The sequence below is a fragment of the Physeter macrocephalus genome, chromosome 20 (assembly GCF_002837175.3).
Source record: "Physeter macrocephalus isolate SW-GA chromosome 20, ASM283717v5, whole genome shotgun sequence".
NCBI lineage: Eukaryota > Metazoa > Chordata > Mammalia > Artiodactyla > Physeteridae > Physeter > Physeter macrocephalus.
The window spans coordinates 79,409,219-79,425,622 of record NC_041233.1 but is presented as its reverse complement, the minus strand read 5'-3'; the positions used below and the strand labels follow the sequence as shown (position 1 = coordinate 79,425,622).

At 46.0% G+C, this 16,404-nt stretch overlaps 1 protein-coding gene across 1 annotated transcript in view; it reads right to left on the bottom strand.

Annotated features, from left to right (window-relative positions):
• DOCK1 (dedicator of cytokinesis 1) overlaps nt 1–16,404 on the bottom strand; it is a 495,771-nt gene that overhangs the window by 283,907 nt on the left and 195,460 nt on the right. Inside the window, exons 26-27 of the mRNA XM_055081438.1 lie at nt 2,376–2,503; nt 495–590 (exon numbers count right to left, since the gene is read on the bottom strand). Of these exons, the coding sequence (XP_054937413.1) occupies nt 495–590; nt 2,376–2,503 (224 nt within the window). The remainder of the gene's footprint in view (nt 1–494; nt 591–2,375; nt 2,504–16,404) is intronic.

Below are 16,404 nucleotides of genomic sequence, written 5' to 3'. Positions count from 1 at the left end.
TCTGAGAAAAAGAACAGATACCATTCCTTATCTTGACAATCTGAACAAGACAGACATCTGCAATACTTTAGAGTAGACATAAAATAGCGAAGTCAGAGTGCCTCAATTCCTTTTTAAGGCCCTTCATAAAATTTTATTAACGGCATCTTAAAAGTAAATACGTAGAGAGAAACTGCCAGAAGAATGAGGACTTAGAAGAACATATACATCTTTTGCTAGAAGTAAGCAATGAGAAAACTAGAACCTAATGTCGGTTTGTTACTCCTCAACTTTGACACTTACTTATAGAATCGTGGAAATGAGTACCTCTAACCTACTAGACTGTAAATAAATGCATCCCAACTGCTGGCTGTATTGTTGTACAACATGGTTAGTTTCAAAAGGCAGGTGGAGAAGAACCACATGGATTTTCGGGCTTGAGAGTGAACGACTTTCCCGGGAAAGATGCTCTCAGCCACAATGAAACCCACAAGCGGGTGTCACCAAGCACTTACGATGAGTTCGGAATCCCGCCCCATGGAAATGACGGTTCGGTTCACTGTCCGGAGAAGCTTCTCCATGATAATCTGGACATGCCTCTGAGTTGGTCCCTGCAGGAGGACACACCAGTGTAAATAAACCACCACCTAAGACAGTCATTAACATGCCCGTCCCCCCGCTGTCACTGAATCCATTTATCCTGTAAAGAGTAAATCAATTATAACCCCTTAACGAGATGAAAAATGGCCCTTGTCAGAGGCAAAAGCCTTCACAAAGAAAACTCAAGGCATTTTATTAATTATAGTCCATTAATGTTAATGTGTTATATAATCATAGTAATTTAATTGAAGCAAACCTTAAAAATAAAAGCAACTCTGTTTAAACAATATAATGTTTATGATCCCTGATTAGCTCACCAATGAGTTTTCTAAAGACACTGGGCCATTCGTAAATGGAAGGCTGACAGATAACCACCATAGATGGCTCTGCATGTCAGATCCCAATAATGCGGGAGCAAACCCATGGAATCGGATGTTTAAATATCACTTTAGCACACTACTCAAAATTCAGAGTGCCAGAGAACCTTCTATCAGTAAGAATCTGCTCCTTTATTTTGTGTGTGATGGGACTGCCGATTCTTCTTCCTGAACTTTGAATGCGTTTAAATGGGCTTTCTAGATGCTTCTGCACAGGCCAGGCAGGCACTACCTCCTCTGTGAGGCTTGGCCACACAACCTCTTTACTCCCAACCTTTCATCTGATAAGAAAAGGAAAAGGCCTGGCATGGGACCCCTGGACGCTGGCCTTTGGGTTAAGGCTTCCAACACCTTTCAAAGGCAAAGCCCGGGAAGAGCGGACGCAGCCACCATCCCAATGAATTACTTTACCTTATCTCTTTCTTCAATGGCAACACCCAGGCTCTGAGAGAATGAGCAGGTGCAGCAAGGAAGTGGGCAGGACAGGCGTGTGCACGTGCGCACGTGTGTGTGTGTGCGTGTGTGTGCATGTGTGTGTGTGTGGACTGGGGAGGTGGCAGGAGGTCACGTGGGGGAGAGCTAAGAGCAGGTCCCGCCGACTTAAAATCCTGGCCCATCTGGCCACTGCTAGAGGCAGACACACCACTAGAGGCAGAGACAGACATGGCCCTGTACACCTGTCCAGACACACCTGGAGAACCAATGACTTTACATGTGTGTGCACACGTGTGCCCAAAAGAATGTGGTGGTACACTGGGGTCGGGGAAGCATAGGGTCACATGTTTCCGTATGTGCTTGCACCAGCTTTTGATTAAGACAGAAGGTCAGTGGAATAAGCATACAATTGAGAAATGCAAAAGGAAATACCATTTAAAAAAAAAAAAAACAGCCAAGAAAGCACAGAAAAAAACTGCCTGTGGGGGGAGGAACCCAGGAAAGGCACAGAGAACCGCTCTTCTCAAAACTCTCGGACGCTCTTAAAACAACCAACAACTATGTGCATGTATAAAATAATAATATTAATTACCTATTTATTAAATATAAAATAATAATGGAAAGAAAGTAGGCAATTAGCCTCCCGCTGTTTATTTCCCATTTTTAATATCAAAGCTTTTGACCTTAAATATCAAATCTAAGTCTTGGGAGTCACTTAGCTGAGAAGTCACAGGAAACAAACATAAAACAGTATCTTCAGTGCTGAAAAGCACACGTGGTAATATAATCATGCTTTACACATAAATAAACAATAATTTGAGGATGCAACTCTAGAGAGAGAAAAGGAAAGGGTAACCCTTAAAATTCAGGCCACACTTTCTTAACTGAATCAAACATGACTTGGTCCTGGGAGGCCGGGGCCCCGAGGGCTCACAGGCCCACACTGGCCGCAGGGTCCACAGGGGCAGCCCCGCCATTACTCACCACGTCCTTCCTGTACAGAACCTCCAGGACGTTGCTGAGCAGCTGGCAGCAGGCCTCCAGATCTTCCTGTCTCTCCAGATGGTACCTGAGCTGATCCGTCATCATGGGAAGCAGGATCTCTCTGCAGTCTGCAGGGGACACCGGGTTGCCAGTCACTCTGTTTGCTAGAAGCTTGCTTTCCTAGCTTGTGACACTGTATGTTACATTTACATACTCTGCAATGTGAAACTGACAACCGGAGGGGGTCAGACTACTTGACTGGGAGGAAATCACTTGTTTTCTTATAAAATAATTCGCTCACGTGTGCACGCGTATGTGTGTGTCACCATGTAAATACACGACGATAATTCACACACAAACATGTAAAAACATATTCACATATATCCAATAGTATGTACACAGATACAAATGCAAACAGGCATGCTGGGGTTTTAACTAATTTTCTGTGCTGAACTGTAAATTTACTGATTTGCAACTTTTATTTATTTATTTATTTATTTTAATTTTTTAGTTTTTTGCGGTACGCGGGCCTCTCACTGCTGCGGCCTCTCCCGTTGCGGAGCACAGGCTCCGGACGCGCAGGCTCAGCGGCCACGGCTCACGGGCCCAGCCGCTCCGCGCCATGTGGGATCCTCCCGGACCGGGGCACGAACCCGCGTCCCCTGCATCGGCAGGCGGGCTCTCAACCGCTGCGCCACCAGGGAAGCCCAATGATTTGCAACTTTAGAAGAAATACTTGTTACAACAAAAATGATTTGAATTGCAGCTCTTCTTATGATTTCCTAGGAAGACCAGAGCATGGCTCCTTCCCACTCCCATATACCTCCCAAAGTTTCCTGAGCTTGGCCAGCTCATAGCTTACTAAATTCCCCACTTAATGTTTACCCACTCAGGGACAACTTTCTGCTGGGCTCACATCTGCAGAGGGACAGTCTGCAGGGGGCTCAGAGCTCAGGCTCTGGAGTGAGGTTGTCTGGGTTTAAAATTCTGTTGGCTTCCTTGCAAGGTTATCTCGGGCAGAGCTAGTTACCTCTCTGAGCCTCGGTTTCCTCATCTCTAACATGGGCACAGTGGCACTAGCTACTCACAGGTTTGAGGCACAATGTACTCCTGCAAGGTGAGGCATGAAGGCCTGGGCCTGGCACAGGTGAGATGAGATGCTCAGGACAGGGTACTTGCTCTTATGATGTGATACAGATACTGGTAAAGAGCCCCAGCCCCTCTCTGGTCTCCCAGACCCCTGGGCTAATGAGGGAGGGGGCGGCGGGGAGCAGGTATTGACCTTGGAGGTGAAAGTTAGGGAGGTAATACATTCACCTGCTGGGAAGAGGAATCAGAATTTCCCACAAAGGGTGGGCCATCCAGGAAAAGGAAACCTATTCACAAAGTCAAGTAGACAGGAGCAGATGACATATTCACAGAGCCACACGCACAGTTCAGCAGGGTGGGGAGAGGAGAAGCAGAATAAAAGACCAGACGGGCAGTTGGATTTCATCCTGAACATGACGGATGAGACAGAAAGAGGTAGAGAACTGGAAGATGCTGACAGGGAAGGGATACGATCAGATCAAAAGGCCAGAGATAGCTGCCGTGATGGCGCCATGTAGGACAGTGGAGATGGGAGGCTCATTACTGGACAGTTAGCTACTGCAACAGTCCAGGCAAGAAACAGTAAAGGCCTGACCTCCTGCTACAGTGGCAAGTTTGAAAGAAGAGGCCTTGAACAAAAGCAAACTGGAGGCAGGCTGAACACAGTGGCAGGTGATGAAGTGGAGAGGAGGGTGGGGGCTAAAGGAGAGTCAAACACAGCACCCAGCATCTTCGTGACAAGTTCATCCAAGGCACCATGTGACGCCATCCAAGGAGAGGATACTGGGGACAGAAGGGTGTTTAAGGGCAGAGAAAGGGACCAGGTTCTGGACAAGTTGAATCTGAGCTGCTGCTGGACATCCAAGTGGCCTCATCTAGTAAGCACATGGAGAGAGGGTTCTAGACCTTAGAGATTTCCAGCCTTACAGACTAAAGAAGCAACAGCCCTAGGCCGTAATAAATGCCAAGTATGGGACTAAGACCATCACAGAGGAATGTGTAGAATGAGAAGGGAAAACTGTGAACAGCAGTCAGGATGTTGGTATTAGAACAGAAGATGGGGCGAGGAAAGATGTGGGCTGACGCAGAGATGAATGACGTCACCCAAACCAAGGGAGGGCAGGTGGCCAGCGTGGCCAAATATGGTGGCCAAATACGGGTAGAAAAGCACAGCCCTGGGATGTGACAATTAAAAAAAAAAAAAGCACACGGAGGGGAATTCCCCGGTGGTCCAGTGGTTAAGACTCCGCGCTGCCAACGCAGGGACGCGGGTTCGATCCCTGGTCAGGAAACTAACTATTCCACGTGCCGCGCGGTGCAGCCCAAAGATCGAAAAAAAATAAAATTAAAGAAGAAATAAATAAAAGCAGATGGAGTCCTTCTCAAGGCAGCTTCCTGGAGTGGGATGAGAAGACAAAAACAGGAGCACAGACACGGTTCCGGAAAGCACAGTTGTGAAATAAAGGCACACTGGGGTCTAAGGATCAAAGATCACTTGGGTTTTCATTTGTTTTTTAGATAGGACAATAAAAAGAATGTTCAGAAAAATCAAAAAGAAATAATGAACCAGACACAAATAAGATTCGAGATGAAATGCAATTACTAATCGTCTCTTCCCGTTGGGAAATCCTGTTTAACACCAGCACCATCCATCCCCCAACGTGAACTGTCTGCTGACAACACCAGTTCTGTATGGTGAAACCAGCCCAGCCACTGTAGGTCCCTTTAAAATGCAGTGCACGAGAGAAAAGACAGCAAAGCTCAGGAACATTAAATATCCTGTGCTTGTTTATAGAATTTTACATTTTAGGACTTCCAATGTAAATGATACCTAAAAGCAAGTTTTGCATTAATGTTTCCTGAGTTTTCGGAATATAAGGAAAAAATAAGCATGCAACATTGGAATGGTTCCTGAAAGTATGCAGAGACTTGCTTAGAAGACTTTCCCAAGAAGTACACGGTAAAGAAGGCATGGGGATGGAGGCGCGAGGCAGCTCAGGGGGAGGTGCAGAAACCTCACACGCCCTTCCGCTCCTCTGCCTTCCAGGCGACCGCAGGTAGGAAGCTCACGCTAAGGCTTTTTCAAGCTCCATTTTGATTTAACCCCTAGAAAAGGAACTGACAGCAGCTCCATTTTTCCAGATTGAGTTTTGTCCAACGAATACATGAGTATATGCATTTACTTGCTGATGTCACCATTACAGTAACCAATACGTAGGCAGGGGTAACGCAGAGACGCTGAAGTGCTGCCTATCTTCCGGGCAGAGGCCAGCCGGGCTTGGATGACTATGATGTCAGGAGTCGCCGAAGGTGAGGGAGGGAGAGCACAGCGCAGGGAGGAGGCGCTGTCCCACGGGGACCAGGCAGCCTCTCCGCCTTGGTGCTCCTGGGTGTCGCGGGCCATCACACGATTCCCTAACCTTCCCCCGCAACCCTTCCGGTGATGCCAAAAGGGTGAGCACAGGGCCCCACGGAGAGCATCTCTCTGAATGCCACAGCCCCTTGAACTTGTGAGGGAAGTGCTCCCAAGCCGAGACGGGCTGCCAGCATGGAGGGGGGGGGGGCCCAGGCATCAGAGAGCCGCCCAGGGACAAAGCCAGTCCAAGGGACATGCCACAGGAAGATGACCACGTGCAGTGAATCCAGCCTGAAATGCAGTTGCCCGAAACGCTGACCCGCTGCGCACACGAGCTCCACGAGCACCCCAAATCCGATGCCTTTCCTACGCAGTCCTGACGTTCACAAGTCACATCCGCCCCAGGAGCTCTGCTGACCTTCCACCCCACGGCACAACATCCACAGCAGGGGCTACACTCCCAGCTCCCAGCCCCCAGCCCCCAAGGGGCAGGAGAGGTCCCTTGGCAAAGCTGTCTGAGTGCAGCCCTCAAGGTCCCAGGCAGAACATCTCCAGGATGAGTCCTCCTTCCCTCCCACCTGAAACACATCACCCAGTGTGACCTCAGCAGGGGGTGGGCCCTCGGCCACCCCGTCCGCGTGGGCATCCCTGGCACCGCCACCACCGCTCTGGGGATAAGGCTAGTTTCCAAGACATGTCAGTGGGAGAAGTAAGAGCCACGAAGAGCTGAGCAGGTAAAAACAGGCCCTGACCACATGACCAAGGCAAACGTGACAACGGAGGCTTAGCAAAGCCAGGTCTGAGACAGGCCTGGGAGGGACCCAACAGTGGTAGAAGGCCGAGCGGGCCTGCCAGGCCAGCGCGGGGGCAGGCGTGCGTCCACGAACAGCCCTAGAAGATCCGAGGAACACAGCTCTGGACTCAGAGATGGCGGAAATGGCTCTTTAGACTCTGGCGACCCAGATGCTCTGGCCGAAGTCCATCCCATACGGCCTCATTTGTCCGTCACGCCGGACAGGCAAGGTGTGGGCCTCACCATTCTCAGAAGTAATTGAGTGTGTTGGTGTCATCTGTCAGAATTACTCCAGAGCGAGGGAAGCGATGGCCGCCCTGTCCTTCTTCCCCGGGGAGAGATGCTGTCAGCCATCCTTGGCTACCTGGTGGAAACGCCCACCCTCCACCCAGCCCAGGGGTCTGGGATAGCTCCGTGCATTTGTTACCCAGCCTCTTCTGAGGCTTTGGACACTCAACTTTTGGACACTTCGCTACCACCTTGTCACGTTTAGAGACATTTCATTCTCCTAGCGCCTGAGAACATAAAAAACCCATTTGTTATAATCCTTCAGATGAACCCATAGTATTTACACGTGGGATGTTTTCAACATCCATAGGACAACTGTGGCTCTAACTCCATCACCCACCCCATCTCTGGCTGGTCAAGATAAAGGCGGGTCATGGGGATACGCCTACCCCATCGAGAGGATGAAACAAGACAACACGAGCAGGACTCTGTGAGGGTCCAATGTTCCGGTGTGGAGGACCACACCTCCGGCCCCAGGACAGGGCCCCAGCCCTCGACCACATGCCCGTCACAGGACCAGATCAGCAGGCAGGAGCAGCCTCTTGCCTGGGCTCTTCTTACAGGCACGGTGACCACCCCAGGCATCTCATGCAGGCCTCCGAAGACAGAGGGTCACAGGGCAGCAGCACCTTCAGAAACACGTCCCAGGTCCCCCCAGGAAGAACGGCAACGCCCCAGAGTCCTGCAGCGGCCGCGGGGACCAAAGCTGGAAGCAGCCCAAGCTGACACACCCACCTTCTTGGTGAGCCGTTATCAGCAGGCCCCAGCTCAGCCCCCCGACGGACCTGGGGACAGGCAGGCCTCAGGTGCCAGCTCTGGGACTGCTGGAAGTTACGACTAGCTCTGTGACCTGTTTCTCCTTCCTGGGACGCAGTCTCCGTGAGAGCAGAGCTCTCGTTCTCATCCATGGGAGTAGCCCTCACACATACACTACGACCTGACAGCGGAAGTGCGTGTGTCCACGTGTGCACACGTGCGCGGTGACTTCAAGCACACGTGTGCGTGTGTGTGTGCACGCATGCACGTGCTCGTGTGGAGAAGCGCGCTCTTCCCAGCAGGACAGCTGCTGCACGGGACTTTCGTCCTTCTTCACGCGTAAACCTAGCACTTTGCTCCCATCCGTCGAGGAAGGACCGGCAGCCGTGGGCCGCCCCGTCCCATCCTGGGGAGACACCAGAGGGACAAGGGCATCACAGCAGGACCCCTCCTGCCTTTCTGCTGATTCAGTCTCACTGGACAGTGTCCAAGCCGATCCGGACAGCAGCGTTCAGGCGCACGGGCACACGTGTGTGTGAGTGTGTGTGTGCTCGCACCCGCACACGAGCGGTCGTCTGAGGTCACTGTGATTACAGGTGCAGGGTTATCATAGGAGAGTCTGCAGCGAGAAGCAGGTCCACCTCCTGGTGCCGTCCCAGCCACCCAGCAGCCCCCAACCAAAGCAAAACAAACCCCACTTTACAAAGGACGTCCCCTACTCTGCATTTCAGCTCCTTCCAGTTTTTTTCTCAAGAGGTGGTGGGACACAAGTTTGGAATAACACTAAAAATCCTGAAATTTTTTTTTTTTTTTTTTGCGGTACGCGGGCCTCTCACTGTTGTGGCCTCTCCCGTTGCGGAGCGCAGGCTCCGGACGCGCAGGCTCAGCGGCCGTGGCTCACGGGCCCAGCCGCTCCGCGGCATGTGGGATCTTCCCGGACCGGGGCGCGAACCCGCGTCCCCTGCATCGGCAGGTGGACTCTCCACCGCTGCGCCACCAGGGAAGCCCTTGTTGGCTTTTTAATTGGAGTCGAGTTGATTTACAATGATGTGTTAGTTTCAGGTGTACAGCACAGTGATTCAGTTATACATATATCTAACCCTTTTCAGACTGCTTTCCATTATAGGTTATTACAAGATACTGCTTATCACAAGGTCCTTGTTGTTTACCTATTTTATATATAGTAGTGTGCTTTTGTTAATCCCAAGATCCACAGACATAGAAAACAAACTTACGGGTTGCCAAAGGGGAGGGAGAGGGGAGGGACAAATTGGGAGTTTGGGACTAACGGTCTATTTGATTTTGGAAAAGCCTTTTGGCCTCACTAAAGTTCAGTTTACCCATGCACATAGGAAATAATAAAATCCACCTTGCTCACTCTTTGCCTTGAATCTTAGGCAAGTTACTTAAATTCTCTAATCCTTAATTGTCCTTCTTTGCAAAATAGGCCTGATATTGTTAACCCCTCGGGTTCACTGTGAGAATTAGATGATATAATGTATGTATCTGGCAAGTAGTAAGCGTTCAATAAACAGTAGCTGTCGATAGCAGTAACAGAAATAATATTATTATGCAAAGTCAGCCTTTTCAACAAAGTACACACAGAAAACTAATGCCTAAGAGTTTGCTATCCAGTAGGATAGCCAGTGAACCCCTGAAATGTCGCTAGTAGCTGAGGAGTAGAATTTTCCATTTCAGTTAATTTTATGCAATATTTTAACTTAAATGGAAAAAAAAAGACATCTGATTCAGTCATTGTTAACAACTGTTTGGAACAACGGGAAAAACTTGGGTATGTAAGTCTGCTTTTCAATGGTAAATTATATTAAATGTTAAGAATACAGATCAAGCATCTGTGATGAAAATTTAGCATCCAAATTGAGATGTGCTATAAATGTAAAAACCACACTGGATTTTAGAGACTTTGTATGAAAAAAGAATGTAAGACATGCCATTTGTCATATTTAGATCCAAGTCATGCTGACATGATATTTCAGATAAAATATATTATTAAAATTAATTTCACCAACTGCTTTGTACTTTTTTTTTTTTTTTTTTTACTGTGGACTGTATAAAATTATAAATTACATACGTAGCTGGCATTCTAACTCAGTTGGACAGCGCAGTCTCGGAGTATGCTAGGAAGCAGGTGTTAAAGACCTCTTGTGCGATTTCTCACTTTAATAAACCAGTGTTCATCTTTGGAAGGAGAATCAAGGCCACAGCTTCCTCCTATCAGATCATCTTCACACGTACAGGACCGCAGGCCTCATCAGTGCCTGGTAGTCTGAGTCAAGGCATAGGCCTGACCCCACAAGGAAGCGAAAACCAGCCAGCACAGTTGTCCTGGTTTTCGCTGCCGTGCACAGAAAGGAATGCTGACAGCCCAGCCCAGACAGCCAGGAAGGAGCAGGCAACCCGTGGGCCCAGACTCCATGCAAATCAGCCGTGGGGATCAGAGGTCCTGCAACACACCAGCCAGCCTTCCACACCCCCTTTCCCAGTGTGATCCACTATGATTACAGACAGCAATGATTTCACATCTGTTCATCCTCAGCTGTGCAGGCTGAAGCCATGATGATTAATGCTCTGGTAATGGGCACAGAGTAAAAAATATTAATCTTTATAAAAGGTATTCAACAGGCATCATCAGCTTATAAATATCCAAGCAGAATATCCGTCTATAACTCCATTACAGCTCTACATCAGAGCAAGATGCAAATACAAGAATGAATTTGTCCATTTAAAACATTCATTTTATGAACAATGAATAATGTGCTTCTTAATTTTTAGTTTGGTCACATTAAACAAATGATCCATAAAGTGCATTTAATAACCTTGAGCCTGTTACACAGAACTGAGATCCAGATGAACACTTGTAATGAGAATTAAACAGGAAGAGCCATATAAATGGGGGATGCTTGCTATTCATCTTCTACAGTCATCTTATTTTTCAACAATCTAAGAACTCCGCACCCACATGATTCGATTTGTTCAAATAATTCTCTCCTTCCATACAAATCTTTAAACAGCAGAAATAAAGAAAACAGAGCCAGCAATGGAAGGGATCACAGGAGCAATCTACTCATGTCCAAATTTTACAGATGTGGGAACTAGCAGCCAGAACATAGGGACCAGGCAGCAGCTGAGCCAGAACTCGATGCCTGACCCTGAAGCCAGAGCTCCTTAGGACCCATGCATGTGCACGTGTGTGTAAACATGTATGGTTCAGGTATCTTTACCTGTCTCATGCAGATTAAATTTTTCCAAGAATTACTTTAATTCACTTTAAGTAAGCTGTGCTCATGGGCGACGCCAGGAGGGTAAACTCACACCAGGTAACCCTAAGTAAGTCAGTTTGCCTTTCTGAACTTCAGTTTCTTTGTCTGTGAAATGGAGTAAATACAACTGCCCTGCACTGTGTTTCGATTCCTATCTACGGGTAGAACCTCTGTAAGTATTCTGGTAAGAAGATTCTCAGCACCACTTGGCTGAGTGCTGAAATGATCAGAAATAAGATAATCTGCCTGTCGGCTTTGAGGTACCCAATGTCACAAAATTTTAATTGAGAGAACGACAGAGCAATTAAAAGTATCTTGAAAATTGGAAGTGAACATGGCAAGATGCAGATTGCAGAACAACAGGAAAAAGAAGCTGGTCGAAGACACATCTTCTGGATGAAGCCACCGGGCCTCGTAAAAAGTGTGTCATCTTTTGAAAGAAGGGAGTGGGACAGCAGATATTTTGTATCCTGTAGTTTGGAGAAGTATAATCATAGAGGTTAACCAGCCACTAGTATCATAATAATAAATACTTTGCCAGAAGAAAGAAATGGAAGAAGAACCAATGGAGAAAAATCTAAAATGAGTCCCATTTAAAAGCAGATGAAAATATTAGAAGGACTCAAACAAAATGCTAGGGAAGATAGTGTGGAAAGTACTGGTCAGACCAGGAATCTATCCTCTGGATGGAAATGCATTTAAGGAGGTGGCTTGGTACATTTGAGAGGAATTCGATAGGTCTGCCAATCCTTGGGCAGAATCTCACCACATGGAGGATGAGAAAACAAAGAGAGAAAAACAGAGCTGGGGAGTCATGTGCGTATGCTTTTACCCAAGAGTGTGAAGCTAACCAAGAGCACAGGTGTGGGCCCGTGTGGCCCATCACACGCTCCTCTACTGCTTGCCCCCATATCGAGCTCGACAGTTTAAAAAACAACGTCAAAACCATATGGTCTGTCCACTCCATCTTGAGGGAAGGACTGTGCCCTCAGGGAGGGGTTTATGCAACAGAGAAAAGTAGGGTCTAGAAGGAGAACACAGGAGACTGCAGGCTGACCTGGGGCTCCTCCAGCTGTCCCAGGCAAGTTTCTGTAGGCAACACGGTGCAGGTACAGAGCTAAGCTTGGGGCCGGGAAGGAACCGTGAACTGGGGAGACTCAGAGACCTGCCGTCCCAGTGCCAATGTGAGCATGGCTGGATATGGGACAACCAAGGCAGCCTCTTCTAAGACTGCTCTTCATGTCCCCAATATCAAGCAACAGGGACAGGAGTCCACTCAGAGGTGGGTGTAGAACAGAGAGCCAACAGACTATGATAAAGCTTAGACCAACTACACCCTGAGGAACTTAGCACTGCCAATTTGATCACACAGAAAGCGAAGACAAAAGGCTATGAAAACTCCATAAGCACATGAACACAACACTACATGGTTGATTTATGTTTAATCTATTTATGTGTTTATTTATTCACATACTTGTACTTTATGTTGTTCCATATGGCACTTGAAGTGAATTCAGTTTTCAGAATGCATAACTCTTATGGTGGATGTGAAATAGCTTATGAAAAGAGTAGGGGATGGATGTGTAACAACTCCCTAATCAGCACCACGGTGGTGGACAGCTCCCTGCCTGGGATTTTGCTCGCAGACCAGGACTTGCTACTTAACTCCTGCGTCGTTATCTGTAAATTAAGAAAATTACTCTTTTCCAATTATGCATTTTTAAACTGATGGCTCTGAAGCCATTCTCAGAGGGATCAAACTTGCTAACCAACAGTCCTGAGCACCTGGTAGGTACTCAACAAATTACAATGGAATTGGAATGGATATAATTAATTAAGAAACTGAAACTGAATTCATCCTCCTAGATTCATTAAGCCATTTCTAAAAAGGCTGCACTGTTTTAACAAATGATCTTTTCAAAAACACATATAATGAAAGCTATAGAGTGATACATAGAATGAGGGATGAAAAAAGGTACAGTACTTTACAGATAAAGATTAAAATTTTCCCAGGGCATGAAAATAAAATAAAAGAGGAGAAAATTGTATTCATATTCCATCATTACCTAAAGAATTAGTCTTTGGGGTTCACGGCTGGTAACGTTCATCAGAAGTCTTCAGCACAACTGTCTAATTAAAAGTATTCCAGAATGCTTTAATTAGAGTGGTATATTAAGTAATTATGGCATATGATGGTCCCAACCCCAACTTTTCCTTCCGCGAGAAACATCCATCAAGTTAACAAAAACTACTACAGAGTAGTTCTGGGTTTAAGAACCCTTTCAATAAGAAAAATACCTCTCCATTCTCCACAGTGGAGAAGCTCAGGAGATTTTATTTTGATTTATTCATGGATCCAAAGGTATATTTTACTACAGGTCTGTATTAAACACACAGCTTTTCTTTCTACGATTTAAAGCACAACAAATTGATTAACAGGGTAATTTTTTTAGAGATATAAAGTCTTGGATCGAATCACAGTGAAAACGGTCTAGAAATCTGACTTTGCTAATTCCTACTAGCAAGCCCCAACAGGCATCTGGGCCTTTGCCCTCAGATTTTAAAGAGCTGCTGTAACTAATGTTTCCACCATTAAAAAGGAGAATTTTACTCTGCTTGACAACTGCAAGAATCATTCACCTTGAAAATAAGAAGGAGGAAAATTATTTGAGCTCTCCAGGCCTACATTTTTAAGGAGCTCTGTATTGTTCAAAAATGGAACACAAACGGTTCTCATGAACCTCGGGGCAGGACAGGAATAAAGACACAGACTTGGAGAATGGACTTGAGGACATGGGGAGGGGGAAGGGTAAGCTGGGACAAAGTGAGAGAATGGCATTGACATATATACACTACCAAATGTAAAACAGATAGCTAGTGGGAAGTAGCTGCATAGCACAGGGTGATCAGCTCCCTGCTTTGGGACCACCTAGAGGGGTGGGACAGGGAGGGTGGGAGGGAGACGCAAGAGGGAGGGGATATGGGGATATACATAGGCAAATAGCTGATTCACTTTGTTATACAGCAGAAGCTAACACAACACTGTAGAGCAGTTATATTCCAATAAAGATGTTAAAGGAAAAAAGGAAAAAAAATGGAACACAAATGAAGTTTTATGAGGTTGATGAACACTGTCTAAAAGGAGCCTGTTTGTTATACTGAAGGAAAGAGCTACAGGAATGTCCAGAGAATGAAGGAATGGCACATTTTCCATTCCTACTCACCACTAGACTCCAAACATCAGAGAAAAAATAAAAAACAAACAAAGTGGCCCCAATGAACAGTAAGCGTAAACCAAAGTAATTCACCAAGAGTATTAAACTAAACTACTATCAAGACTATAAAGGGATTGTCTTACCACTAAATCTTCAAATCTTCATTCTCCAAATCTTACACTATTCTGCAAAATCAAACTTGTGACACAAGGTAAGTAAGACAGTAAGCTCTGAAGGCAATCTGTCAATTGCTTTGGTCACTTTGAATATGAGAATATGGAAAGACGAGATCTTGAAAGGCAAGGAAATTCAGCATCAACTGCAATGAGCTTTCCCAAGGTGTCAGGTTAAGGACTGCAGCAGAAAGGAGCCCATGTGGGTAAGACCACAACTCCCATCTCAACTGAAAGGCTTCTTGCAAGGATGTCCATGCTCTTGACTAATTTAAAAGTGAATTGGTATCTAAGGTTGATTTCTTTTATTCCAATTCCTATAACATTAATGTAAAATACCTGTGTGGGCAAAAATCCCAAACCTTGGTGTCCTAGTGTTTATTTTAATTTAATTATATTGAAACTTTTCATCACTGTCATAGGATTTAAGCTTTAATTTTCACAGCTTTTGTTAGATATGTGGGCAACAATATAATCACATGGGAACAAAGCTACAAATGTACAAATTATGAAGCTCTGACCTTTCCGTCTCTTCGTAACTTGCTTTGAAAATCTGCTCACTCCGTGCCGCAGATTACATGCAAGAGTCATCTTTTTGTGAAGCACATAATCTATTTAACCAGCTTTCAAGTAGTCAAGTCACATCTCGAAACAATGCTTGGAGCCATTACTGCCCGTTCATTGGCTGTCCGCACACAGCATGCGAACGAGTCCAAGTCCTTCACCTCAGCTGGAGAGCAGGAGCCAGAACAGCCAAGGTGGGTTCCTGGCACCAACGTGGGATCCACCCCTCTGCACATCCTCCGTTTTCTGAAACAATGCCATTTACTCTGACTACAAACTCACATTTGAAAAGACACCCTCATGAAATGCTGTGAAGGCTGGGATTTGCCTCCAAATATCTGGGGCAGGGGGAGGGATGGACTGGGAGTTTGGGATTAGCAGATGCAAACTATGATATAAAGCATGGATAAACAACAAGGTCCCACCGTGTAGGACACGGAACTATACTCAAAATCCTGTGATAAACCATAATGGAAAAGAATATGAAAAAGAATATATATATACACACACACACACACACACATATATATGTATGTATAAGTGAATCACTTTGCTGTACAGCAGAAACTAACACAACCGTGTAAATCAACTATACTTCGATAAAATAAATTTAAAGAAAAATATCTGGGGGAGGAGCACCGAGGTAAAAACAAGACCATGACTCGACAGGTTTTGAAGCCCAGCGAGGGATACACAGGCCTTCATTACACTCTTCTCCTCATTTTCCTGTATGTTTAAAAATTTCTGTAATTTTAACGAAGAGCTATCTTGAGTCCAGAGGTAGAGTTGAGCTGTCCCCTCTGCCACTTCATCTTTCCACAAAACAGGGGAATAATAAAATCAGAAGCAAAAAAAGACAATCTTAAAAAAAAAAAGAGCCCCATAACATTGTAAAGCAACTATACCCCAATAAAAATTAAACACACACATTAATATATATATATTAATATATCTATATCTATCTATCTATCTACATAGATAGATAAATAGATCAGGGCTTACCATGGCCCCTGGCACACAGTAAGAACTCAACACTATTTAACTATCATAATTATCATCTGCATCCAGACCTCAGCGCAGTGGATGGGACACCAGAGACCCTAAAGCAGTTGCCTGGGAGGCCAGAGATGGTTTCCTGGGTAGATGCAATCATATAAAAAAAAAAAGAGAGAGAAGATGACAATCTTAATTTTATAAAACTGCTCACGGATCACCCTCCGTATCTTAACTCTCTCACTTATCTCTTTCTGTTAACTCCTCCTCAAAGACACCTCCTTCCTGCTCCATGATCAATCCATTCAGAGCCCAGACGAGGAGAGACAGCCAGCTGCCCCGCGTGAACACAAGACCTCTCCTCCCTCAGATCAAGTGAACTACATATGCATGTCATGCTTCCTTCTCTGCACTGCTCCCCGGGGAAAGAAGTGCTGGATTTGAACATGCGATAAATATGCACTGTGGGCCAGGCACTGTTCTAGGCACCAGCGATAGAGGAACAACAAGATGAACAAGAA